General features: G+C 49.4%; 1 protein-coding gene across 2 annotated transcripts in view; it reads right to left on the bottom strand.

The window, feature by feature from the left end:
- Nucleotides 1-11,548: 11,548 nt before the first annotated feature.
- Clic6 (chloride intracellular channel 6) overlaps nt 11,549-27,400 on the bottom strand; it is a 44,615-nt gene continuing 28,763 nt past the window's right edge. Inside the window, exons 2-6 of one of the 2 annotated variants that reach the window (XM_075960483.1) lie at nt 24,708-24,817; nt 23,769-23,894; nt 22,772-22,878; nt 21,878-22,059; nt 11,549-13,379 (exon numbers count right to left, since the gene is read on the bottom strand). In XM_075960483.1, coding sequence (XP_075816598.1) covers nt 13,218-13,379; nt 21,878-22,059; nt 22,772-22,878; nt 23,769-23,894; nt 24,708-24,817 — 687 coding nt within the window. In that variant the 3' untranslated portion in view covers nt 11,549-13,217. The remainder of the gene's footprint in view (nt 13,380-21,877; nt 22,060-22,771; nt 22,879-23,768; nt 23,895-24,707; nt 24,818-27,400) is intronic. The other variant, XM_075960493.1, reaches the window with a different exon arrangement.

Below are 27,400 nucleotides of genomic sequence, written 5' to 3'. Positions count from 1 at the left end.
GCTTTTGACCAGTTTTGTGTGTTTTCTTGCATTTTTCATGAGCATTTTTATCAAAGTTCCGAGAGCTGAGTGGGAAAGATCTTTTACAGAGGAGCAAATTGAAATTCAACAAAATTAAATAACTTGCCCAAGGCTATCAGCTCCGTGCCCAGTCATCTTGAGTCATAATTAACTGTCTGGATCCCAGAGAGAAAGAAAGCGCAGACCAACAGAGTGACGGTGGGAAACGAACCGTCTAGAGGTGGCTGTCCTTAAAGGAATGTGGACAGCTGTCTGGGAGTTCCAGAGCCTGTGGTGACCACACTGAGGTTCCTCACCTGAAGACACGCATAGGCAACTCTAAGGGTTTCCAAAGGATTTTGTCCCAAATAAGCCTTTTTATTATCTTAAAGCTCAGTGAACACAATAAAGACTGTAGCCCTACTGTTTGTGAGCATTAATCATCCAAGTTAATCCAAAATGTTCTGCGCTGACTCCTGGGTCACTGTGAGACACCGCCAAAGGGGACTGGCATTGACCATTGAACCAAAGCCTGTCTCTAGCAGAGTTTAAAGCAACCATTGTGCACATATGCCCCTCCGGGGCCCTATAGATTGCTCTGTTTACTAAATCTCTACTGGCTTCTGGTTTGCATTTTTCTTTTTGGGCCCAACAAAGGATATATTGTTCATTACCAAGATCCCTTGATTAAAAATCTAAGTGTTGAGTAATCGCACTGTTCCTAGCTGTGCTACCCCCCCTTCCCCGATTCTCATCTGCATCAACTTCCTTCTCCATTCCTCTCATGAAGAGTGGATCTGAACCCACATCTGTTTGATGTCACTGATCTTGCCGTACACACATGTGCTGGCATAAAAGGACCACGTGAAGTCTCAGGATGGAATGGGGAGAGTGGAAGACAGGGCTGGTTCTCTGGGAACTGTCATTCCTCTGATCTTGTCTGTGATGCATGGTTCCACAAAAATTAGCTTCAGGCATTAACTGGTAATGATGTTCTGAGTTTTAGGTAAGAATTAGATGACTTAGTATTTGTTCGTTTGGAAGACACTGAGACTGGCCAGCCGCCTTTGAGTCCCCTGGGAACACCTTCTGCCACATTTCCTACAGCAGAGATTCACCACGGTAACACCAAGCCCGTGGCTATCAGAAAGCACAGAGATGTCACAGTAACTGGACATTCGAGGCTCTGCAATGGCATCAAGGTGGTGGCCCTTGTAGTAAGTGTTTCAGGTTTTACCTGTGAGTGACCCTGCCATTCCTGCTTCTCTCTTAGAAAAGGGAAATGGATCTTCAGACATCTCTGAAATGCCAGGAAGAAACGATCTCTTTCTCAGAAGGGCGATCACTGCTCCTAAGTCAACCAGTAGTCTAATTGGCCCTACCAGACAGGGCAACCCCAAGATGTCTCTGAGAGATGAGCTGCTTCTTCATCAAGATGTCCTGGGGGCAAGGCAAATGTCACACCTCTTCCAGCGCAGTCGGTTCACAGCAAGCCACTGCTGCTTTCTAGAGAGTTCTTGTGAGGCCAAGCTAACTCCTAAGATCATGGGAGCATTTCTTTGTGTCTGGCTGTCAGAACAAGATTGGAGTGTGTGTCTTTCTAACAACCACATTAACAGGAAACCCTAGAGTCCCCAGAAGATGTGCTCCCTGATGAAAGCATCAAGCATGTCATCTGGGAAGACACTGTGGTTAAGACTATGCCTTCATTTCTTGTTAAGGAGACTGCTGTCTCGACCAACGTGACTGAAGGAAATCATGTCTGAGAACAAAGCCAACCTGCCTGGAAAACTAAGACTTCATTGCGTTCCCAGGATATAAAAATCCAAGAATCAGAAGAGTAGGCAGTACCATTTAAAATAATAATATAATTAAACAAATAATGATATCTCTCACTATAATGCAATTTCCCAAGGAAGCCAAATCAACCAAAGAAAGACAGCCATCTTCCAGTCTTTCCCAATAATACTTGTTTGTCATTTCCTTGGAAAAGGTCTCTTTTGAAAGCTGGGAAGTCATGACATAGCTGCTCAGGCTGCAGGGACAATTATGTGTCACAGAGATAGGACACACAGAGATGACACTCTCTGAGTCCCTCACTCTGCACCAAGAGCCCCAGGGTCTGAGGACTAGGTTTCCGTCAGCATCACATCTGCCCTGGTAACCATGGCATAAGCAGGCCTCGCTTTGCTATCCTATCCACTAGAGCCTGTTCACCACCTTAGTGCTTATATTTTGACATAGATTTTCCTTCCCTTTGGCTTCAGTGCTGAAGGCCTCAGACTTCTCCATGTGCTAGAACCAAGAGAACTCAGTTTATTGCCTTTACTGCTCTCGTCCCTTGATCTGCACCACATGACCCATCTGCATGCATAATCAAGCAATTAAAACCACACATAACATAAACCTACCAAATGTGGAAGTGCTCTGCTTTGCTGTTGCTATGACGACACACCCTGACAGAAGCAACTTTTACGGAGAGGAGGCTTATTCAGCTCACAGTTCCAATCCATCATTGTGGGTAAGTCAAGGCAGGAACTTGAAGCGCCAGTCACATGACATAGAGCAGACAGGGATGGGTACATGCATGCCTTCTCCTCAGCTCACTTTCTGTGCTCTTAGACAATTCAGGACCCAAACCCACAGAATGGTGCTGCCCACTTTTAGACTGGGTCTTCATATGACCAAGACAATGCCCTATAGACATGAATGCCTACAGGTCACATGTATGTCCACGGGTCACATGTATGTCCACGGGTCACATGTATGTCCACGGGTCACATGTATGTCCATGGGTCACATGTATATCCACGGGTCACATGTATGTCCACGGGTCACATGTATGTCCACGGGTCACATGTATGACCACAGGTCAACCTAGTCTCGATAGGCCCCTTAGCCCTTAGAGACTTTCTTCCCTGTGGTTCTAGACTGTGTCAAGCTGATGATCAAAGCTGACCATCTCAGTAACTGAAACCCAAGAGATTACAGAAAACTTTGTGCCCCGATGTTCGTGTGCGGTATCCACCATGCTCTATTAGAAGAACCTTTCTTTATTAAAGGAACAGCAGCCTTATCTTGGCTGTTGTTGTTAATTTATAGAACTGCCTTTGACTGAATTCAGGGAGGACTAAAGAGAATCATGTCTACCTTGTACTGAGACACTTGGCCACCTGTTCAACATGGAGCGAAGTCATAACAAAGCCCTTTATTGACCAACTGCAAAATATCCTTCCTTCAGCTCCACCCTCTCTCCCCACCCTTTGGCAGAAAAAAACCCTGAGCAAATAAGTACACTTAGTGCCAAGATGCAGAGGTCAACAAACTTGCTTTGTCAGCGGAACCTGGGAACCAGGTCAAGTGAACTTCAGGGAATGTCAGCCCTTCCTGCCCCACGGTGTTTGAGCCTGAGGAGAAACAGTAAGAAAGTCTGGAGTCTGCTTGCCAGGAAGATAGGCAGCAGACATCTGATGCCATGGCCTGGCTTGGGAACACCGAAGAGGTCTGGCAATGCAACCTCTGCTGACCTCAACCAGGGCTTGTGTGTTGCTGATGGAAACTTCCTGTAGCCTGATCATCACAAAAGATGGCTCCTGGTATCCCAGGCCCTGGCTGGTAAAATGCCCCCTACTCTGGAGGCTGGGTGGGAACTGTGAATAGACATAGCATCCTTCTTGTGATCAGGTCACGTGACAGGACAAACGGGAAGGAGGTGGAATACACAATGAAAGTTCCTAATCAGTGGAGTCTCTACTCAGGTAGGGCCTCCATTCTGGAAAGGTTTGATTTGCTCAGCTGTTTGCGAAGGAGGGTCCACTGGATTGGCTGACCAATCAGATGAACCCTTGAAGGGACAGACTGTAAGTCAGAGAAAGCGTGCAGAGAGGTGAAGCAATTTAGACACCAGGAGCTAACCTCAAACCATGTATAGGAATCCAGCTTCAGCCAATACCTTCCTTTGACCTCTGTGGCCCTGGAAAAGACAGCCAGGTATGGAACACAACAACTTCTGGTAGATTAGTCAAGTTTGTCACTGTGACAAAACACTTGGGGGAAAACTCAGCTTAACAGGAAAGATTTAGGGGCTCAGCTTCAGGGGTTTAGGTCTGTGGCCAGTTCTGTGTGTGCAAAGCCGGTAAGCATGTGGTCTTTGTTACATGGTGTGGAAGACAGCTACTTCTAGAAGGCTCCCTGGACAAGAGTCCTTGCTACGCAAGCACCAGGATCTGAGTTTGAATCCCCAGTACCCACCAGGCACGGCTGCCTGTAGATGTAAACCTAGCATTGCAGCGGGGAGGAGAGGGCAGAGGCAGGCATAGCTCAGCAGTTCACAAAACAAGCTGTCAGTTCAACGAGATCTCCTCTTAGATCATAAGTCAGAGATCAGTAAGAGGAGAGTCCCCGATGCCCTCCTCTGGCCTCTGTATGCAACACACACACACACACACACACACACACACACACATACACGCATACTCACACCATGATCACCATCAAAAACAAATACTTCACCTTAGGTACCACAAAGGAACAACATGCCAGCATTTCTCCACGACTGTGTTTTCTGTCACCTTAGGTGCCACAGAGGGACAACATGCCAGCATCTCTCCACGACTGTGTGTTCTGTCACCTTAGGTGCCACAAAGGGACAACATGCCAGCATTTCTCCACGACTGTGTTTTCTGTCACCTTAGGTGCCACGGAGGGACAACATGCCAGCATCTCTCCACGACTGTGTGTTCTGTCACCTTAGGTGCCACGGAGGGACAACATGCCAGCATCTCTCCACGACTGTGTGTTCTGGCCATACTTCTTTTCAAAGCATGTGTGTGATTGGTTCTTTGGTGAGGTGAAGCGAGCTGAGGTGTAAATGGAGGGATGTTTAGTTAGGGTTCTATTGCTGTGAAGAGACGCCATGACCGCAGCAACCCTTCTAAAGGAAAACATTTCACTGTGCTTGGCTTACAGTTTCAGAGGTTCCATTACCATCATGGCGGGAAGCACGGTGGTGTGCAGGCAGACAAGGTGCTGGAGAAGGAGCTGAGAGTTCTCCATAGGCAGCAGGTCTTCCTGTGACTGTGAGCCACTGAACCTGGGCTGCAGCTTCTGAGACCTCAAAGCCCACCCCCTAGTGAAGCACTTCCCCCAACAAAGCCACACCTACTCCAATAAGGCCCCACCTCCTAACAGTGCCACTCCTTATGGACCTGCAGGGCCGGGGGCCACTTTTACAGCTTACACCACTGAAAACTATGGTGATGGTCAGGGAGGTGTTCTGTGGAAAGGGCCCCATTGTCCTCGCTGGGAGTGATCACTGCTGACCTCCTCAGAAGGCACCAGGTGAGTCAACACCACTCCTCCAGTTACAGATGTCACACAAGCTCTAAATGTGAGGAGTGGCCCCTTCAGAAAGCAAAATGTCTACCAAGACTTCTTATAGCAGGTGGTTGAGCAATAGCCAAGCCAAGAACCTGCCCTGGTGTGAAAGCTCTGATGGACGTGGTGATTGTCAGCTTGTCGTGGAAGCACACCTCCAGGGATGCCTGTGAGAACGGGTGGCCGTCCAGTGGGCTGGGGTCCTGAACTCACTAAAACGCTGAACGCCAGCATCCAGCTCCTGCTTTGTGTCCTGACTCCAGAGGCGGCAGGGCCAGCTGCCATGTATCTGTCTCCATGACTTCCCTGTGCATTCAGGCCAGGAGCCAAAGTAAACCCTTGCCCCTCAGTGACTTCTGTCAAATATTTGTCACAGCAACGAGGCAGTGACTAACAGAGACAGTATGCATTTCTGTGCTTGGGCACTGTTCTCAAATATTATCCCTGGGGCTGAGCCCATCAGTCCGAGTCAGAGCTGAGCGCTGAAGAGCTTGAGAAGACACAGAGGTGATGCCATGCAATCCCTACATTTGGCGGGAGAGGGAAAGTGGAGCTCAGGAGGGGCCAGCTGTGGCTATCCCGGATGTCAGGTGTCCCCCCACTCATGTGTGTTTGGACAGTTGATCCTCAGTTGCTGGCACTGTTCTGCACCCCATCAGGCACGAGGATTGAAAGGCAGATGTAGAGCCCCCGAGTAGACCTGAGGGTTTCAGGCCGGCTCCACTTCTTGTAGTTGTTTCCTAACTACCACAACAAAGTAATGCACTGCCTTGTGTTTCCACTGCTGCAGCCTGGGGTGTCTTCGGGCCTCAGGCCTTCCAGCCACGGTGACGAACTGCAGTACTGCTGAGAGCATGCCCCTGACAAACCCTTCCTCCTCCGGTTGTCCCACAGTTGTCCGAGCCATAGAGGAACTAGTACAGCTCTTTCCCACAGGCACCCAAGCCGAACTCTACTTGGAATTTGTCCTGGGGATTCGGTAACAAATCTGGAGTCAGTGGGTGGCGCTTCAGTCATCCAAAATGTGTAACCTTCTCACTGACCGGGAGGCTCGACTTTGAATTCCTGTATCTGCAGAGCCGAGCTCCCGGGAAGCATTCTGGGGAAGGATGTTTCCTTGCCTCTTCCAGCTGTTGGTGGGGGCAGCCTTCCTCAGAGTTCCCAGCCTTTCTACTATGTCCCTCCAGCTTCTCACCCCACCTGCACACGGTCCCTTCCCTGTGTGTATCTGTGTAGTGTCTCTTCTTACGACGGTATCTGTGACGCTGGATTTAGGGACCAGCTTCACCAATAGGACCTCATGGGAATTTAAATAATTTCATCTACAAAGATCCTCTTTTGAAATAAGGTCACATTCTGCTGCTCTAAATCACTGCAAATTTTGAGAGAACACTTTATAACACACTACGTAAGGATGCGTGTGTGTGTGTATGTGTGTGTGTGTGTATGTGTGTGTGTGTGTATGTGTGTGTGTGCATGAGTATGCACGTACTCAGAGCTAACCACAGCCATCTGCATCACCTGCAGCTCCCCCAGCAATGCTCTTCACCACTACACCATATGATGCTATCCAGGACTCAGACGTCAGAGTTGAACGAGAGATAACCTCAGGGGGCACCTAGCCAATGGCTGATGATGAGCCTGGCTCCCAGCTACATGTGAGACATTGCCTCATCCACCCCTGCCTATGAGGGGAAAGAGAGTGGGGTAGGGTGGGCTATGGAGGCAGACACTCTTGGGACATCCCTTGGACAATGAGAGACATCACATGTGGGGTGATGAGGCCCCTTCTGCCGGTGGGATGCCCATAAGTCCCGAAGCTGGGTCTCTGTGTCCCTAAGATTGATGAAAATGCCCCTGAATCTCCTGCCAGACAATCAGCCGTCTATATGTTTGATTTCATCAGACACCATTTCTCTTGTGTTGGTGTCGGGTGTCACCACAGGCTTCTTGTCCCTGACACTGCCGTGACAAAGCAGAAAATCACGGGACTGAGCAAGATGCCCCCTCCCACAGCCATTCTTCAGTCCACCAGAGAAAACAACCCGATACTTGGGGGGTGGGCTTCTTGGAACCAACAGGGTGAATCCACACTTTCTTCTCTGGCCCTGCAAGGCCACCTTTTGACAGGTTACTCCCCTAGGAAGATACCCGGAGGCCCGGACTGTGTTTAGATGAAGTCTCAAACCTATGTCCACATCAGGCTGGAATGGTCAGCCAGTACTTCAAGTCCAGCCTAGTGGAGGGTGGAGGAGGCTTTGGGGTGGGAGGAAGTGCCACCTACTGGTGAGAAGGAAAGACTGGCTTGGCTTGCTTGCGTAGATCTTGGACTCCGGCTTTAGGGAGACTATTCTTGATCACCTTTTCTTACAAATATCAGACAACTGAAAATAGTGTGTCTAAGCCGAACAAGACAGCTTCCCAATCAAGCTGTCGGTCTCCTGTGGAGCCTCTCTACAAAGCCTTGCCACCACCTCAAACAACGTCCCTGTGCTGTCGGGAGCCAAGAATTCAGTCTAAATGCTTCCCACCTATGTGATGAAGGACCCAATATTTTTTTTGTAAACCTGATAATTCATGCTCAACCCATTCTAACAACTCGCGTTTAATGGCAATAGACAATCAGAATAGTAAATTTTAAAAGATTAATTGGCATACAGCCAGATGTGTTGTAGATTATAGAGAACTTTCTTTTCTTTGGGGGGCAAAGCCTGAGCCTGCAGGCCAGGCTAGATTCAAACCCCAAGGAATCAATCTGCCTTGGCTGCCCCAGCGCTGGGGCTCCAGGTAAGCCACCACACCCAGCTCAGATTTAGGGCCTTATGTCTGCTCAGGATTTGGCTATTGTTTGTTTTTTTTGTTTTCTCAGTATGGCCTCAAAATCCCTTCTTGGGAAAGGGGCTGGAAACACGCTCAGCTTCTTAGTGCTTAATCCCTGAATGGGGAAATCAAATAAGCGAGTGAAAACCTTAACGTCATTGGAAGACATTTCCTGTTCTCAAACCAAGACTGCTTCTCAGAATGGACTAACTCACTTCTGGGTGCTGGGATTATCACAAGATTACTCTGAAGCCTGTAGGCATCAGAAGATTGGAAGGGCCGTGGTAGGTGTTGGTACAGAGAAACTCAAAGTTCCAGAAAGACGTCTAACCCAGATTCACAGGAAGCAACCACTTGGAAAGACACTCTGTCAGGGTAACAGAGCCAGTTGATCTGAAGGACTGTGGCCAATCCTAGGCCAGTCCTTGGTGCCACGGTCCTTGTCCCATCACCAAGAGTATTATGGGAAGCCACTGTAGGGAGGATTGGGGATGAGGTGAGAGTAGAAAGCACCCTCAGAGAGAAAATGGTTTCTTTCCCAGAAGGTAGTTAAATCCACCGAAGAGCCGGAAACCAAAGGTGATCTAGGACAGGGGATGCTGGTTATCAATGAAATGAACAGTGTGTGAGATAAGACTCGATTAGTGCTCTGACCTGAGCCTTACTCTGAACAGATGGCTCCTCATGCCATCCGCGTGTGCATCTTACTGCGTCTGAATATAATGTCCTTGGACCACGACCAACTCACCTGTAATAGTTTTGGCCAGATAATGGTGGCTTTGGACTCTCTCTGACTATACAGTCTCATTCAGAACATCAGCTGTCAAAACTCAAGCTGAACCCTCAGCAGTGACCACAGTGACATTGCCCAAGCCAGGCTACAGCAGCACCGGTGGCCTCCTAAGGACACAGAGGACAAAGGAAGACAGACTGGACCTGCAAGTCCCAGATAAGCCTGTCCCAGTAGCCAGGGATCACAACTATCCATCCAGCACAATAAAAAGACCACACGCAGACCATGGTGACAGATGAATCAGAAAGGTAACTGACTTCAGAGGAAAAGCTGAACTCCTGTCATTCTGTAAGTTTATCACTTAATTTGTCCATTTGTAGAATCGTGAAGTACACATCCTTAGAATGAAGCATTTTTTATCCCGTTTACTGTAAAAGCGAAGGAGGGCTGGGGTACCCTCATATTTTTAAGGCAGTTATTCTAAGAATAACTCTGAACCACTGGAAGTGAGGACCAGGGGGAGGCTGGGGCTCTGCTGGGAATGAGCCTTCAGTCACGGTGGCACACACTGAAGGGAGCCCTGAGTTCCACTCGCTCCGGGAGTTGGGGGAGGCTGTGCAAGTGTATGTGCATGCAAATGTGCATGGGTATGTGTGCGGGTGTTAAGTACACACGTGCATGTGTTTGTGATGGGATGGTGAACATGCAATATACATGTGTGTGTGAGTGCACATGTATGCAGTGGTCTACGAGCAGGGAGCGGAGGCCTTGCAGGCTGACCGCTCTCCCATCTCCATCGGCTGGGAGGATCTAGAAAGGGTAACCATGTGGGGCTTTTCCCCAAAGTGTTATTGAAGGTCTGTAGTCAGAGGGAAGTTGGCTTTAATAAAAATATTAAAATTGTTTTCTAATCCTTAGCTCTCAACAACTAAAAGTGAGAATGGAGCTGTATCATCCCAAAAGCTACAGACAATCAGTCTGCGTGATTTCACCACTGAGGGTGGGGCTGGGGTAGGGTGGAGTGGGGCTGGGGTGGGGCTGGGTAGGGCTGAGATGGGGCTGTGGTGAGGCTAGGGTAGGGCTGGGTAAGGCTGGGGTAGGGCTGGGGTAGAGCTAGGGTAGGGCTGGGTAAGGCTAGGGTAGGGCTGGGGTAGGGCTAGGGTAGGGCTGAGTAGGGCTTAGGTAGGGCTAGGGTAGGGCTGAGGTGGGGCTAGGGTAGGGCTGAATAGGGCTGAGGTGGGGCTAGGGTAGGGCTGAGTAGGGCTGAGGTGGGGTTAGGGTAGGGCTGAGTAGGGCTGAGGTGGGGCTAGGGTAGGGCTGGGGTGGAGCTAGGGTAGGGCTGGGGTGGGGCTAGGGTAGGGCTGGAGTGGAGCTAGGGTAGGGCTGGGGTGGGGCTAGGGTAGGGCTGGGGTGGAGCTAGGGTAGGGCTGGGGTGGGGCTGAGTAGGGCTTAGTTGGGGCTGGGGTGAGGCTAGGATAGGGCTGAGTTGGGGCTGAGGTGGGGCTGGGGTAGGGCTGGGTTGGGGCAGAGGTGGGGGTGGGGTGGGACTGGAGGTGGAACTGGGGTGGGACTGGGGGTGAAACGGGAAGGTATAGGGTAGGACCGAGGGTGGGACTCAGGGGTAAGGGGTGGGGTTGGGAGCGGGGCTTGGGTGGGCCTGGGGGGAGTTGGAGGCGGGGCTGGGATAGAACTGAGGGTGGAGCTGGAGGCGGGGCTGGGATAGAACTGAGGGTGGAGCTGGAGGCGGGGCTGGGATAGAACTGAGGGTGGAGCTGGAGGCGGGGCTGGGATAGGACTGAGGGTGGAGCTGGAGGCGGGGCTGGGATAGAACTGAGGGTGGAGCTGGAGGCGGGGCTGGGATAGGACTGAGGGTGGAGTTCAAGGCAGAGCAGGGTGGTAGTAAGGCTGCAACAAGGACCAGGACTGGGGATGACTACCCCAAGGAGTCACCTTCCTATAGCAACCCGTCTAAATGGAATGAGCTACAGATGTCTGTTTCAGGCACCTGAACACATATATATGGTCACATATATCCGCTCAGGCCTCTTTGAGGTGCCATGTCTCTGGTTCACAGCTCACACATGGATTATCTGTGTCACCCAAACACCAGCAACCTCTGTTTTAGATTTGATCTCACCTTTTTGAAAGACACTGATAGCCTTCATTTTATCCTTTAAATATAAATGGGAAAGTTGGTGGTGGAGGGGAGACAGAGAGAAAGGGGGGCAGTTTCACTTGAAAGTTTTTACTGGAACTTAGAAATGGTTCAGCAGTTAAAGGGCTTGCTGCCTTGGGGTTCAGCTCCCTAGAGTACAGGTCAATGTCAGGTAGACATGGTGGTACACTTTGTAATTCCACCCTCAGAGGTGGAGATGGATCCCTAAAGCAAGCTGTCTAGTAAGATAAACTTATACAGAGCTTTGGGTTAGACTGAGAGAGCCTGCCTCAAAAGAATAAGGTGGGAAGATTCTTGACATTGTCTTCAGGCCTCCCATGCATTCACTGTGCGTGCATGGGCACCCACATACATGCAAACACAAAGACACACGTGTAGGCACATCACCCACACACACACACGTGAAAAGAACGTGTAAAAAACAATAAAGAAAAACAATAATGTTGATTGAAAATGTTTAATTTATAAGGCACACAGTTGGTGATCATCCTAATATCTAACAGAACAAAATTAACAGGACTAACACCCTAACTTCTACCCATTAACCAAGTATGAAAGCCACCTTGTAAAAGCAGGATCTAGAAACTGACTCCTAAAGAGGCACGAAATAATATGGGCCGCGGTGACAAGGGCTAGACACGACTCCTTCCCGTGACAAAGAAACCAACTGTTGGGCTGAAGCCAGAGCTTCTAAGAAACAGAGAAATGAAGCAGCTTCCATATTGGACTTTGTGTCCTTACAAGACATTCTCCACCCAGTCCTGGATCTTACTGCTTTAAGGCATCCAAACAAATCATCCACTGAGCAGACTATGTACGAGGATTCCAGCGCCCACTGTACTTCTCAGCCAAGGCTACAAGAGACGCTTCCTGTAGGACCTGTGACTGTGGAGGGACAAACTTGAGAAGTCTTGCAGAGTATCTAAGCGACCTCACATCCCTGCCTGGGCTGGAGCCAAGCAGCCTGCCCGTGGGCCTCACTATGAGGTAAGGTGGCCACGGGGATGACGGAGGGAACGCCACAGTAGACGAAACACTCCTCCACTCCTCGTTAAAGGACTGTTTTCCAAAATTGCTCAAGAGTTGGACTTTCTGGGTTTTATTCTGGAATTTAGTTTTCCTACTTGGCTTCAGAATGAGACAGAAAGTAGTCATGGGTGAGCTAGCCTCAACCACATCCTCCTCACTAAAGAACTGCCATGAGCAAAAATCATAGGCTCACATGACATCAGACAGGAAGATTCTCCAAGCTGCCGCTGACTGGAAGAGCTCCTGTGAAGACACAGTTCCTCGGGAGAAGAGAGAAGAGAAGGAACCAGGAAGGAAGCTAGAACAAAGGGCACAGGGGAACCCTCTTCCCCACACCTCTCCTGGACTCAGAGTCCACAGAATCTTCAGGGCAAGAGAGGACACCCTGGTCCCATCATCCTAGTTCTGGCTGTCCCTTGGCTCTCAGGTGGACCTACAGTCCTTGTGTCGCTCGGAAGGGACAATATCTTTGCTTTAAGTCTCCTGTGTTGACCACCAAGGCATCAAGAGGCCCCCTCATCAACCTCCTACAAATGCCGCACCACGAATGAATGAAATTATGTGATGTGCATGTGTATGTGTGTGCGTGCACACACACAGGCATACATGAAAGACTGAAAATTCTAGAAATATTCACTAATATGTTATCAGAAGTTATATAGCATAAGTTTTAGGTGATTTTTGCTTTCTTCTTCATATCCTTTAACATGGTTCTAAAGTATTATAAATATAAAACACCCTCTCATTTTAAGCAAATATGTAAGAAGAGAAGACCAAGCTATCTATGTGATTATCAAAACTATGAAGGAAAGACTAACTTCTTTAAAATGGATGAGGTGGAAGTCAATGCCACTGTGCTTTGAAACAGAGCACAAAACAGATCGCCCTAAACTTGGATTACAGGAGAACTGAATCTCAAAGGCATACATTAGCATAGCTGAGCCGGAGGAATGAGCAGGCAAATGGCAAGGCCGGGCATCCTGCAGTGGCATTTTGCAGAAGCCCTTTCTGGGAAGATGCAGAGAAGGTTCTCCAGGAAGCCTCGCTCACTCATCTGAGAAAAAGACAGGAAGCAACCCAACATCATTTCATCCTTCTGGCTGCATCTGAATACGCGTGCTCAATCTCCTGGTCAGCTGGACACGTGTTAGTGAACTCATCCCGGGCGTAGGCGTTGTTTAAGTACCTCCAAATGCCAGTCATTTCGGAAGGAAACTCAAAATCTCTGTATTTCTTGGCCACAATCTGAAAATCAAGAGGAAATAATGAGGAAAAGGGAAAGGCAACTCCCTAGGTCAGGTCAGACAATCCCATCCCTTGAAGGTGTATAGCCTGGAGCCTGGCGGCATTCTGTGACCATTTAGGCTGCCCGTGGTGGCACTTAAACATTGCTAGGACACCTGGGAACAGGCAAGGTGACAGAGGTACAGGACTCAAATGCAATCTCTCCATGACAGAATCTAGACTCAGGAGACAAACCTCTGATCGTGTCTGTGAGGGACTTTCTAGATTGAGTCAATTGAGGTAGAAAGATCCAGCCAAACTGTAGAAGACAAGATTCCATGGGCTGGGGGCCTGGGTTGCATTATAAGGCATAGGGAGCTGAGTGCCAGCACCCACCACACTCTGTGCCCTAACGGCTGATTCAGTGTGGCCAGCAGCCTCACCCTTCCCACCTCCATGCCCTCCCTGCCGGGATGGCATCAGCCCCATCACACTATAAACCAAAATAAGCCTTCCTCCTTTAAGCTTCTTTTGCCAGGGATTTTGTCAAAATAAAATAATGATAATAGTAATAATAATAATGATAATAATAATAACTAATCTAAGATCCTGAAGTCCTGTCCACCAAGATAACAGAAATGGCCCTTGGGATCCACCACGCGTGTGGGCCACAGGCCAGTGACTTTCTCGCTGTGCCTGTGGCAAGGCCATGGTAGGGTATCCGCTACTGTGTCATGTGGGGCTTGAAGGCATACAACAGATCTTCATCTTGGACCACACCAGGATCTTTGAATCAACCGTGTTTCCTCCTAGCTGCTTGCTGTGGCCGCCAGCAACCCCTAACATCTGTGTACGGTATTTCTGCAGAAGGCCGTCACTCTGCCCTAAGCAGATTGCTCAACCATGAGCCTACCAAGTGCAAAGGACTTATGCATGAACACAATAGCGTGACCTCATCACCATGGAGACGGTGAAAGCAAAAAGAATAGTCAGAGTGGGTGGAAGTTCTAAGAAATCAGCAGTGTGAGATGCTTTCCTGGTCAGGAGAGGGCCAGATGGGGGCAACGTTGAGGACAATGTCCAGCGGTGAGGGAGGGATGTGTGTGACTTCGCTAGTGTCCTGCACCGGAAAACCTGAGAACAGTAAGCGATTCCATCATAGTCCCAGAAGCCAGGAATCTAAAGTCAAGATGTCACCGTGGCTATGCTTCCACTGAAGGTTCCGAGTTAGAATCTGTCTCAGGTCCATTTAGTTTCTTTGCAGCTCTTGTCTGTGGAAGGACAGCTAAATCTTTGCATGCCATCTTATGGTGTTTGGGTGTCCTGTCTTAAATCCCAGTTAGCAAGGACAGCATCAAGTCATATTGGAGTCAAGTCCAGCCTTCTCTACTGTACCTTCAACTTAACTCATTGCAACTGCAAAGACCCACATGTCACATGAGCCCCATCCTGGGGTAGTAGTGATTAGGACTGGGAAATACGTGCTTGGGGAGGGAGAAACACAGTTCCATCTGCCACAGATATCCAGAGCTACAATGGCCATTTCTGCTGCGTCACCTCCCTCTCCACTGTCCCTGGGATGCTGGGATGAACATCACTGGAGACTCAGCACAAATCAGATCTTAGCATTCACTTATCAGACTGTGAAGCCAGCAGCATTGGTGCAGTGTGGCAGCAAATTAGGACCAAGGAACCTCTAGAACGCCTCTGGCATGGCGTTGCATTCTTCACCTGCATGCAGACTTCAGGATGCTCATGGCAAGGGTGCTCATTTCTGTGGTTGACACCTGCTTTGCTTCTGACCTTGCTGAAAAGTCTTACCCAAGAGTCTCAGCCAAGCTAAGCAAGTGCTCCACCACTGAGCCCGGCTCTCTCTGTTTGGAGACGGGGCCTTATTAACTCATCCAGGCAGGCCTCAGCATCACTCTGTAACCCAATAGGGTTGAGCTGGTCATCTGCTCCCAGCAGGCTCACAGGCAGCTGGTAGGACAGGCCAGCACCACCAGGCCTGGATATTTTAATATTATAATATCGAGAATATTTGCTGAATGCCTGCCTGTCACACATGGACTATTGCTTTTATCATTTCTCTTTCTGTGTGTACATCTCCATGTGACTGTGGACCTACATATGACGGCATGCAAGTTTTAAAATTTAACTACATTTTAAATTTATTTTAGAATTTACTTTTTGAAATTATATGTATGTATATATGTATGTGTGTATGTATGTATGTATGCATGCATGCATCTATGTGGAGGCTGTGCATGTGAGTACAGATGCCTGTGACAGCCATAAGAGAGTGTTGGATCCCATGGACCTAGAGTCACAGGCAGCTGTAAGCTGCCTGACATGGGTGCTGAACTCAGGCCCTCTAGAAGATCAGCCAGTGTGCCTGTCCTCTGATCCATCCCTCCTGCCCCACCTCATTGTATTAAAGACATATTTCTTATGTATGTGTGCACACGTACGTGCAGATGCGAGAAGAGGGTATTCCAGCCCCTGCCGCTGGAGTCACAGGTGGTTGCCAGGTGCGGGAACCACACTCAAGGCCTCTGCCAGGAGCACAAGGGTCTAACTGCTGAGCCATCACCCCAATCCCCCTTCCTCTACCTCATTTTTGAGACAAGATCTCTTGCTGAGCCTGGAACTTGAAGATGCGACTAACTGTCTAGCCAGTGACCCCATGATCCTCTTGCCTCTACTTTCCCACGCTAGGATTAAAAGCAGACACCGCGATGCCTGGCATTGTCTTGTTTTACGTGTGTTCTAGGGATCAAACTCAGGTCCTCGCGTTTGAACTGCAAGCTTTGTACCGACTGAGCCACCTCCCGCCCACATGCCCTGTGATACTCTGCTTCCTGTGTGTGCGTGCTCGTTCATACACGCATTCCCTTTCAGCAGCTCCGAGGCCGTGGGTAATTCTGTCTGGGTCCCCTAATAGTATCTATCAAGTTTGGCTCCTGGTGTTGACAAAGGAAGGGTGTTTTCCTCTCCATTCCTTTCTGGCTCTTCTCCTTTACCCCCTCCTCCACCTGTGCCTGGGACAACATCCAGGTTTCCCACATCCTGATTTGCTCTGCCCCTGAAGTTGCTGTTTGGTCTCTGTGCTAGCATCAGCTTGGGTTCCCCGCTGAAAAGGCTGCAACTCCAAGTGAAGAGACTCATGGGAAGAATTTGTCCCCTCCTATTGAATTTCCAGCTTCCGATTCTTTTTATAAATTTATTTTATTTTTAATTAAAATATGATTACCTCTCTCTCTCTCTCTCTCTCTCTCTCTCTCTCTCTCTCTCTCTCTCTCTCAGCCTTTGAAGCCTGTGTTCACCAAACAAATAAGAACAGGGAAACCAAGGAAGCGAAGGCAAAGCCTTGTGTGTTGGGTATGTGTTGTTGTTAGGTCTCTCCAAGCCCGAGTCTCTCTATCTCACTCTTCTGTGATAGTGTCCTCTGAGAATATCTGTGCTCTAAGTTGGGGCAAGACGGCTTCCCTCTTTCTTAAGAGCCTTCTCCAATACACACCTTATCTGTCTCGGATTCTTATTCTCATGACCATTTGAGTGTTTCATCATAGAGCAATTTCACTGCTCAGGAGTGCTTATTTTGCTAAGGCCAGTGTCTGGGTGGATAATAGCTGGGATATAAAACTCTTTCATAATCCTCCAGACAGCCTCCCTTTCCTCTCCAGAGGCAATGCCAGTTTTCTAATTTTTGATGTCATGAAGACACTTGAGGCCATTGTGAATCTCTTCCCCGCTGTAGATGCTTCTACTGTTTATCTGTGTCATCACTGCTATTATCGAGTGTGATCGTCTGGCTGCCTGCTGTGCGTTGAGTGCAATCCTTAAAGGGTCACATGTTGGAACTTGGGTCTCAGTGGGACAATATGTGATGGAACCTTCAAGAAGCAGGACTTTAGAGGACACCATTGGGGAAACGCCTTCAGGAAAGACTGAAGCGGTTCTCAAAGGACTCTGGTTAATTCTGTGGGGAAGTCTACTCTACATGAGCAAGTCTGGATGCTTCCTCTCTCACATATGCTCACTTCCTCTCTCATCATATGGTCACTTCCTCTCTCACCATATGGTCACTTCCTCTCTCATATATGGTCCACTTCCTGTCTCAGTATATGGTCACTTCCTCTCTCATATATGGTCACTTCCTGTCTCAGTATATGGTCACTTCCTGTCTCACATATGCTCACTTCCTCTCTCACCATATGGTCACTTCCTCTCTCATATATGGTCACTTCCTGACTCACCATAAGGTCACTTCCTGTCTCACCATATGGTCACTTCCTGTCTCAGGCATGATCACTTCCTGTCTCAGCTGTGGCCATCTCCCACACACACTTACACTGGGAAGCCATCAGGTGCCCACCAGTGCTGACCCATGCTCTTGAAGCAGGCTTTTCTGCATGTCCCTGCTGCAAATGCTTTGCCGCAGCACTGGAAAAGGGACAGGAATGGTGCAGGTCTCAATGGCGTCCTTTCTCCTACAGAAGCTAGTCAAGTGCCAAACGTGTCTCTGGCTGATGGTTCTGGGAATGTCTTTCCTAAACATGGCAGGACCTCGAAAGCAACATTAGGGTTGAGGAGACCCAACTGCACAGTGAGACCCTGTCTCTCAGGCTGAGGAAACCGAACTACATGGTGAGACCCTGTCTTTCAGGTTGAGGAGACCCAACCACACCGTGAGACCCTGTCCTTTCTCCTCTCCTCCCTCTCCTCCTTCTCTTTTCCTCTCCCTCCCTCTCCCTCTCCTCTCCTCTCCCTCCCTCTCTTCTCCTCTCCCTCCCTCCCTCCCTCCCTCCCCTTCTCTCTCCTCTCCTCTCTTCTCCCTCTCCTCTTCTTTTTCTCCCCCTTTCTCTCTCTCCTTCCTTTTCTCCATCTTCTCCAATTCTGAACATAAACATCTGGGACCTGTTCATTTGATTTGAGGTGATTTTTTTTTCAGGCCCAGCCTCATCATTTTCTCTACTTCCATTATCTCTAGCCCTACAGTGGCCCCGTGCAGATCCTGCCTTGTATCTAGTCATGGTTTTCTGAGGCAGACACACTGGAGCTACCATTTGCTTAGAGAGCATGTGGGAGAGAGTGAGAGCAAGCTCAGTATTCATGCTTGGGAAACTCTGGCCTTATCCTGCCTCAGGGACATGTTACAGCTAGAGTTAGGGCTGAAGGTGGGGGTTAGCATCAGTTAAATTTCACCTTAGGGTGCTCTTTTCTTTTCTGTTCGGCAGCCACAAAACATGCCAGTCCTTTCTCTCCTTCTGTCCCATGTCCCTCCAGGATGCCCCAGTTGGGGAGGAGCTGGGCATAGGCTGAAAGGACATCATCTCTGCGGAATCCTCCAGGGCTGTTTTTTTAGAGATTTAACCCAAAAGCGTTCTATATACTCTTCCCTCACTGCCAGCGCATGCCCACCCTGTAGGCAAAGATCTCTGATATTTCAGGACCAAAGTATTTACTTCTAAAGAACTCTGGATGGGTGTTGGTGGCGCACACCTTTAATCCCAGCACTTAGGAGGCAGAGGCAGGTGGATCTCTGTGAGTTTAAGGCCAGCCTGGTCTACAGGACAGCCAGGGCAATACAAAGAAACTCTGTCTCGAAGAAAAAAACAATAATAAACTCAAATTTGAAGATCAAGGACAATTTTCTTGGGGTGTAAAGGAAAAGATGCATATATAAGAGCCCTGTCTCTCAACTTTCTTTTCATTTGTGGTTAGCCTGCCATTCTGCTGTGGTCCTGTGGAAGATGAGCCAGTTCTATTTTTAATACCATTTTCAGTGGGTTTCAGGAAGGGAAATAAATTATAAATCTCTCCACTCTCGCGTTTTACCATAATTCCCTTGGTCTGACTCTCATTTCCTTCAGAAGTACTCTGTCCTGGAAGATCATTAAATAGCCGAGTGTCATAAGTGCTAAATGGCTTTGAAGGCTTTGTTCCTCAGTCCTGTGTTAGCACCATGACTGCCCTAGGCCCCCACCCCCACTCCCAACCCTGCAGCTCACCCTTCCACAGTTTACATACATGTGTGTCTAAATGCAAGTGCTGAACAGGCCAGAGGAAGGTGTTGGATGCCCTGAGTTGGAGTTACAGGTGGCTGTGGCTGTCTATATATGAGTGCTGGGAACCAAACTCTGGTCCTTGGCAAGAGCAGCAAGTGCTTCTAACCATAGCATCTCCATCTCTCCACCCACCTCTTTTTTATATGAATAAATCACATTGTGATTAGTGCTTTGTGGCTCTGATATTTCTCATGTTCTTTACTGTGTTTTAGATATTCAACATTTTTATAACGAAGGCTTTGTCCCCAACTGGTGGTGATAGCATCAACAACTGGTTAATTATAGTGGATTAGGTAATAGGAAGTGGAGTCTAGGTCACTGATCTTGTGCTCTCCAGGTCCCCAGTCTTAGGATCTCTGGTCCTCCCTCTTGTGCCCTCTGGTCCTCCCTCTTGTGCCCTCTGGTCCTCCCTCTTGTGCTCTCTGGTCCTCCCTCTTACGCTCTCTGGTCCTCCCTCTTGTGCTCTCCAGGTCCTCCCTCTTGTGCTCTCTGGTCCTCCCTCTTACGCTCTCTGGTCCTCCCTCTTGTGCTCTCCAGGTTCTCCCTCTTGTGCTCTCTGATCCTCCCTCTTGTGCCCTCTGGTCCTCCCTCTTGTGCCCTCTGGTCCTCCCTCTTGTGCTCTCTGGTCCTCCCTCTTACGCTCTCTGGTCCTCCCTCTTGTGCTCTCCAGGTCCTCCCTCTTGTGCTCTCTGGTCCTCCCTCTTACGCTCTCTGGTCCTCCCTCTTGTGCTCTCCAGGTTCTCCCTCTTGTGCTCTCTGATCCTCCCTCTTGTGCTCTCTGGTCCTCCCTCTTATGCTCTCTGATCCTCCCTCTTGTGCTCTCTGATCCTCCCTCTTGTGCTCTCTGGTCCTCCCTCTTGTGCTCTCTGATCCTCCCTCTTGTGCTCTCTGATCCTCCCTCTTGTGCTCTCTGGTCCTCCCTCTTTTGCTCTCTGGTCCTCCCTCCTGTGCTCCCTGATCCTCCCTCTTGTGCTCTCTGGTCCTCCCTCTTGTGCTCTCTGATCCTCCCTCTTGTGCTCTCTGGTCCTCCCTCTTACGCTCTCTGATCCTCCCTCTTATGCTCTCTGGCCTCCACAGAGTGAGTTGCTTCCCTGAACCACACTGTTCTCCACGGGCCTGACATTAAGAGAGCCAGCTGATCACGACTGTCCCTCTGAGATCACAGGCCTAAAGAAACCTCTCTGCTCTTACATCAGTTTTCTCAAGCATTTTGTCAGAGCAACGATAATTCCTTCTTTACCCTGCACTTACCTGTGATGCTATATCATTCCCAGCAAATGAATGACATAAAAAAAACCAAACACAGTGGCATACTCATTGGAAAATGACTTCCCGGTTTAGGTTTTGGAGAGTTGAGAAGCTTTTGTTAGACTTTGGGTGTTGGGACCTTAACGAGGCTATTAACGAAGACATTCACTTAAAGGACTGCTAATGTTCATCTCAAGTAGACCTCCCTGAAGCCCAACATGGAAGACAGGAGGAAAAGCCAAGGCTGGGAGAGAGTGCAGAAAGACGGTGCTCAGGAAGAGAACGGCGTTATGACGTGGAGTGGCCACGACTGACAGGCAGCCACTATGGACGCTTGGAACCAGGCAGGCAATTTCTCCAGGCAATCACACACGAACTTGGAACATGGCATTGACTTGTATTCCCTGTGTTCCCTGTGTTCCCTGTGCCCACCCCTGCCCTCCTGCTCCTGCTCCTGCTCCTGCTCTGGACCTAACGAGAATTTCATAATAATCAAGATCTCCCAGTGCAAGTCACGGGCTTCTTCTTTGGACATCTGAGGCTCACACACCTAGCGGTGAGGGCCATGGTGCTAGCCACTGATACCTGCACATGACAGAGAGGGGACGAGAGAGAAGGGATTCAGAAGTCTGGGAATCACCACGGTTGCCACTACAACCGTGTTCTGATTTACTAGGTCAGGTGACCTATCAGAACAGAAATGAAAAAAATTTTAAAAAAAAACCTCAAACAATTCTAATTGTGTATGACCATTGACTTTTGTACCTGCCTAAGAAGACAGGGTACCCGCTACAGAAGAGGCCAAGTCAAGCAGCTATTGCCTGCTCTTAGCAGTGGAAGGCTGCTAGTAACTGGCAGGACACCCCCAGAACAACGTTTATCCCTGCAATTGTCAAGAACACATCATCCCCAAACTTCATACGGTAAAAGGCAAGGAAGCCCTGAGTGTCCTTGAGCTGTTTCTTCTTCCTTATGCCTAGAACATCAGGGAGAACATGGGTCAGGGGCACCTTCACAGGTCTGTCACAAGAACACCTGGAGTTCATGGCTCTGTGTGCCTAAGCACTGCAGCTCAGCCACCTTGAACCGAAACGGCTAGTTTTAAGTTCACGTCTGTGTTCCAGGCCCCAGCAAGTCAGAACAAAGGTCCACAAAGCCCGCTTCATGCACTCAGCCCAGGTGTCAGGAGGCGAGACAAACCTTAATGATGTGGAGCTTGGGTAGGAGGTTACAGTCGGCCAGCGTGAGCTCGTCCCCATCCAGAAACTTCCTTCGGGAAACGGTGACATCCTCTGTGCTGTCGGCGTCTATTTCATCTGGCAGCGGGCTGTTCAAGTAGTTGTCCAGCTTCTGTAGGGCCCGTAGCAGGTTCTTTTCATAAACTGAAACGCAAAGGCAGGAGATGCCTGAGATGGATGGGCCATGCAAGCGGCTGCATGTGTATGGTCTGCCTTAGGAGAGAGCTGGGTCCACTTTCTGAGCAGCAAGAAGACCAGAAGGACACAGCCGCAACAGAACTTGGTCTCCCTGTTCCATCTCCACACCTGTGCTGCTTCTAGGACTGGTCTGTGTTTTTTAAAAAGATATTTTAATTTTATTTTGTGTTTATTTGTATCTCTGTTTGTACCATGTGTATGGATGCTCTCAGAGGCCAGAAGAGGGTTTCCGGTGCCCTGGATCTGGGGTTACAGGTCATTGTGAGACACCTAGTACAGGGACGAGGAGCTAAGCTCCAGTCTTCCACAAGAACAGAGTGCTCTTAACTGTTAAGCCATCCCTCCGAACCCAACTCGGCTACTCCTCTAAATATTTATGAGACGCCTATGTCGGGGTAGTGAGTGACAGAGGCACAGTTCCACACTGCAGGTAGGAACAGCCAGACATTGAAATGTCTCCCCCTAATAGTGTTATATTTTGGATTCCCAACCATTAGAAACAGTCTCTCCAAAGTTACATGCAAAGATAAAGGTGGGGCATTTCCTTGTTTGCAGACTTCCATCTGTACTCTCTGTGAAATGAACCAGATGCCCAGGGTCTCTCCAGCAGTCCTGTGGAAGACCATGTGGAAACAGAACCCAGAAGAGGAATACTTACTCTCGTTTGCGTCCTTCTTGGTGTTTTTAATAAATGCTGAGAATTTGGCAAAAACATCATTTCCTGCTGAGTTGGATTCAGGATGTTGGGTTCCCAGCTTAGGGTACCTTGAAGAGTTGGAGGGTCACAGACAGACAAAGGCTGGTTAGGAGAATGCAGTGGAGGAAAACGTCTTTCTCTGGGCAGATATTAAAATGACAAGCTTCCCTGGACTGGTTTAGTAAACAATGAATCTCAAAGTTGAGTAAAAAACATGATTTGGGAGAACTATGTTGTATCAAGCTCTGGCAAAACAAATTCTAGGACACGGGTCAACCAGCTGTTCCTGACCTAATTCCCTCCCTGTTCTAGGAAAGGTGTTTGACTGGAGGGTTTCTGAAGGGTCCACACTCTTGTGTAGCAGACACAAGGTACAGTTATCCCGCACAGCAATAACACCTCCTCCCTGGCTGCCATATTGTCCTGACTGCCAAGCCAGGGGCACAAAAGGGGAAGCTGTGATGGCTGGTTCTAAGTGTCAGCTTGCCACAATCTAGAATCACCTGCGAGAACAGCCTCAGCTGAGGGACCATCTAGATCAGATTGGCCTGTGGGTTTGACTTGGCTGTTAATTGACACAAGAAGATCCAGTCCACTGTGGGAGGCACCATTCCCTAGGTAGGAGGTCCTGAGCTATGTAGGGCAGGGATAATAGTAGCAAGTATCAGGTACCAGCATGCATTTCTCTCTGCTCTTGGTTGTGAATGCCATGTGGCTGGCTTACATCCTACCCTGCAAACACGGACAGCAACTTGGAGCTCTGAGAAAAAAAGGCCTTTTCTTCCCCTAAGTTGTTTTTGTCAGGGTATTTTCTTCACAGCAACAGGAATGAAACCAGCCAAGAAGCAGACTCCATCTTGACTCAAGGTAGCTAATCTGGCTGCTCCCTCTGGCGTCTGTGCATGACCACAGAGAAAAGCACCAACAAAGTTGTGAGTATCAGTTCTAGGAGGCCTACCTTGGGGGAACTAACTTCTCCTCTAAGAACTCCTCAATCTTATTCACGTCGGTCTTGACTTCACCATCAAAAGTCATGAAAGGAGGGTTCGTCCCGGGAGCCAGGTTCTGAAGGTCTGCAGGCTTCCTAGGTAGGAGGGAAGAGTGGTCTACATGGATGATCTTGGGCATTCGGAGTCATGGCCAAGGCTTAGTCATGCCCTCACCATTTAAGAGACACAGCCCAGAGGAAAGAAGATGAGTGGGGAAAATGCATAGCTCAATAAAAACAATAAAAAAGAGACACAACCATTGAGAATTTCAAAGTGGTCCCTGAATTAATAAGGTGGCTTCCTGGAAATCAGAGCCTAGAAGGAATTAACAAATGATGGATGGGCTCACCCCGCTGGACCCCCTTTCTGGCTGCAGAGGTGGGAAAGTTAGCTCTCTAGTTCTGTCAACCAGGAACAGTGCTCAGGCAGGCTCCTGGGAGTCACACAGCCTCTGGGCAACAGGAAAAGCAAGCTCTCCCTGGCCCCCAACCCCTACTCCTTCCTGCAGCCCCTGAGTCCTATGTAAACCCTACCACTTGGCTAGCGCTCAGTCTTTATTCCAGGCTTATGACTAAGGATAAACCTGCCGTTATATGCCAATTGTTCCTAGCAGCATACATGTGCATGAGTGTGTGTATGTGCATATGTGTGTATGCATACACATGCAAATTTGTGTGTATGTGTGTGCATACATGAGCATGTGTGTGTGCACGAGTGTGTGTGTATATGTGTGTGTATGTGTGTGTATATACATGAGTGCAGGAGTGTGTGTGTGTATGTGTGTGTGTGTGTGTGTATGCATGAGTGCATGTGCGTGTGTATGTGTGTGCTTGTATGCATGAAAGGGTATGTTGCTGCACAAAGGGAATTAGGACCAACTATTTCAACAACACTGAAGCCCATCTCACCTTTTCAAGTCCACTGTCGTCACATTGAATATCACACCCTTTAGCCAGAGGATCATGAAGAGACGCTGAGAAAACGGGCAGTTTCCAATGCTCTCGCCATCATAACCAGCCTGAGAGTGGGAAAAAAAAGATCTTTATTTGACCAAACCTCACAATGAAAGGTGTCAGCAGTCACAGAGGACACAAGTTATTGCGGATTTTCATCAATGGTCATGTTACTATACATAGCCTTCTGAGGCCATCTAACTCAGGGTCTACAAGAGGTTAGAAATGGGTGTGGTATGGGGGATGTGCACACACACACGTATACATACAAACACATACACACACACTAAATGGAAACAAAATGAGGATTGGGGCTAGAGAGATGGTTCAGTGGTTAAGAGCACTGGCTACTCTTACAGAGTACCTGGGTTCAGTTCCCAGCAGGCACATGGCAGCTCACAACCATCTGTAACTCCAGTTCCAGGCAATCAGACTCCCTCTACTGGCCCTCATGGACACTGCGTGTACATAGTCCATATACATGCAGACAGGTACACACATAAAATAAAAATAAATAAATCTTATTTTAAAAATTTGTCCAAAAAAGTCTGGGACCTAGTAGATGGTAACAAAGTCATGGAGAACTTTGCTCTGGGAATGTATTCAGACTGGTCTTTAGGAGTGATTCTCATGAGAGTAAGATGTTATTTAAAAGACAAAAAAAAATTGGTGCCAGACCATACCAGCTTCTTGTGTTTGGCCGTTTCTTATTTGCTTGTTTTGAGACAGAACCTCATGTCACTCAGGCTGGTCTCAGGTTCATCCATAACTGAAGATGACCTTAAATTCTTGCTCCTGCAACCTCCGCCCTCCAGGGCTAGGATTATAGGCATGCACCACCGCACCCATCCTTGACTTCCAGTCTTACTACACAATCACTTCTGTACCCCTGCCCTGCGATGCTGCCCACTGTCAGACTCTCACCAAAGCTGGGCAGAAGCCAATGTCATGCTTGTGAGTCTCTGGCACTGCGAGGTAAATCTTTATGCTGTCTCCAAGCTCAGGTATTTGGGTATAGCAACAGAAGATAGATTAATGTGCCTCGCTAGAATTCATGACCATGCGCTTACTCGTTAACGACAAGAACACGACCACATTCCATGCGTGCGGTCTATTACTGCCAACTATAGTGTCCTAACAAAACTGAGAAGGAAGGACTGCCGTGCAGAGGAAAGGCATGGGCAGAAAGTCAGTAGCTTGTTTGTACCGTGAAGAAAAGAAAGAAAAAATGGCTCAAAAAAAACAAAACAAGAAAAGGCCAAGAGCACTCTAAGGCGAGTCACCTGGAGGGGCTATCAATGGCAAAACAGGGAGCAGACAAGCTGGGCGTGGTGGCCAACACCTTTAATCCCAGCACTCTGGAGGCAGAGACAGGCAGAGCTGAGTTCGAGGCCAGCCTGGTCTACAAAGAGAGTTCCAGTACATCCAGGACTACACAGAGAAACCCTGTCTCGAAAAAATAAATAGTAAGCTAACACCCACAAATGGATATTCCTATTCCTGCTGGAGCAGAAATGGTGGCAATTCAGCTTCTGAAAGTTCCAGCCACCCAAGCTGCCTCGGACTGCTGCATCTGAGTCCCCTACGCTCCATGTCTGGGTTCTATACCTGCCCCCCAGCCCAGGACTCCCTTCCTGCAGCCGACATTGGTTTTCTGCCTAGAAGGCAAGGATCTGGAAACTCCCCCGGTAGAGTCAGTGACATCTTTTTGATGGTCCAGTGGCTGACAAGGGCGACAGCCCTCCAGCATTCTTTACAATCCCTGTCATATGACCCTGGAAGACTGCACTACCTCAGCCCCCTGAGGACACACCTGCAGGGACCCCCACCCCCTGAGGACACACCTGTAGGGACCCCCATCCCCCCTGAGAACACACCTGCAGGGACCCCCACCCCCTGAGGACACACCTGCAGGGACCCCCACCCCCTGAGGACACCTGCAGGAACCCCACCCCCCTGAGGACACACCTTCAGGGACCCCACCCCCCTGAGGACACACCTGCAGGGACCCCCACCCCCCTGAGGACACCTGCAGGGACCCCCACCCCCCTGAGGACACACCTGCAGGACCCCCACCCCCCTGAGGACACCTGCAGGGACCCTCACCCCCCTGAGGACACCTGCAGGGACCCCACCACCCCGAGGACACACCTGCAGGAACCCCACTCCCCTGAGGACACACCTGCAGGGACTCCACCCCCCTGAGGACACCTACAGGGACCACACCCCCCTGAGGACACACCTGCAGGGACTCCACCCCCCTGAGGACACCTGCAGGGACCACACCCCCCTGAGGACACACCTGTAGGGACCCCACCCCCCTGAGGACACCTGCAGGGACCCCCACCCCCCTGAAGACACACCTGCAGGGACCCCCACCCCCCTGAAGACACACCTGCAGGGACCCCCACCCCCCTGAGGACACACCTGCAGGAACCCCACTCCCCTGAGGACACACCTGTAGGGACCCCACCCCCCTGAGGACACACCTGCAGGGACCCCCACCTCCCTGAGGACACACCTGCAGGGACCCCCACCCCCCTGAAGACACACCTGCAGGGACCACACCCCCCTGAGGACACCTGCAGGGACCCCCACCCCCTGAGAACACACCTGCAGGGACCCCCACCCCCCTGAGGACACACCTG

This window comes from Microtus pennsylvanicus, chromosome 1, assembly GCF_037038515.1.
Source record: "Microtus pennsylvanicus isolate mMicPen1 chromosome 1, mMicPen1.hap1, whole genome shotgun sequence".
NCBI classification, from domain to species: domain Eukaryota; kingdom Metazoa; phylum Chordata; class Mammalia; order Rodentia; family Cricetidae; genus Microtus; species Microtus pennsylvanicus.
Note: the sequence above shows the minus strand (reverse complement) of the source record. Positions and strands in the feature narration are given on the sequence as shown.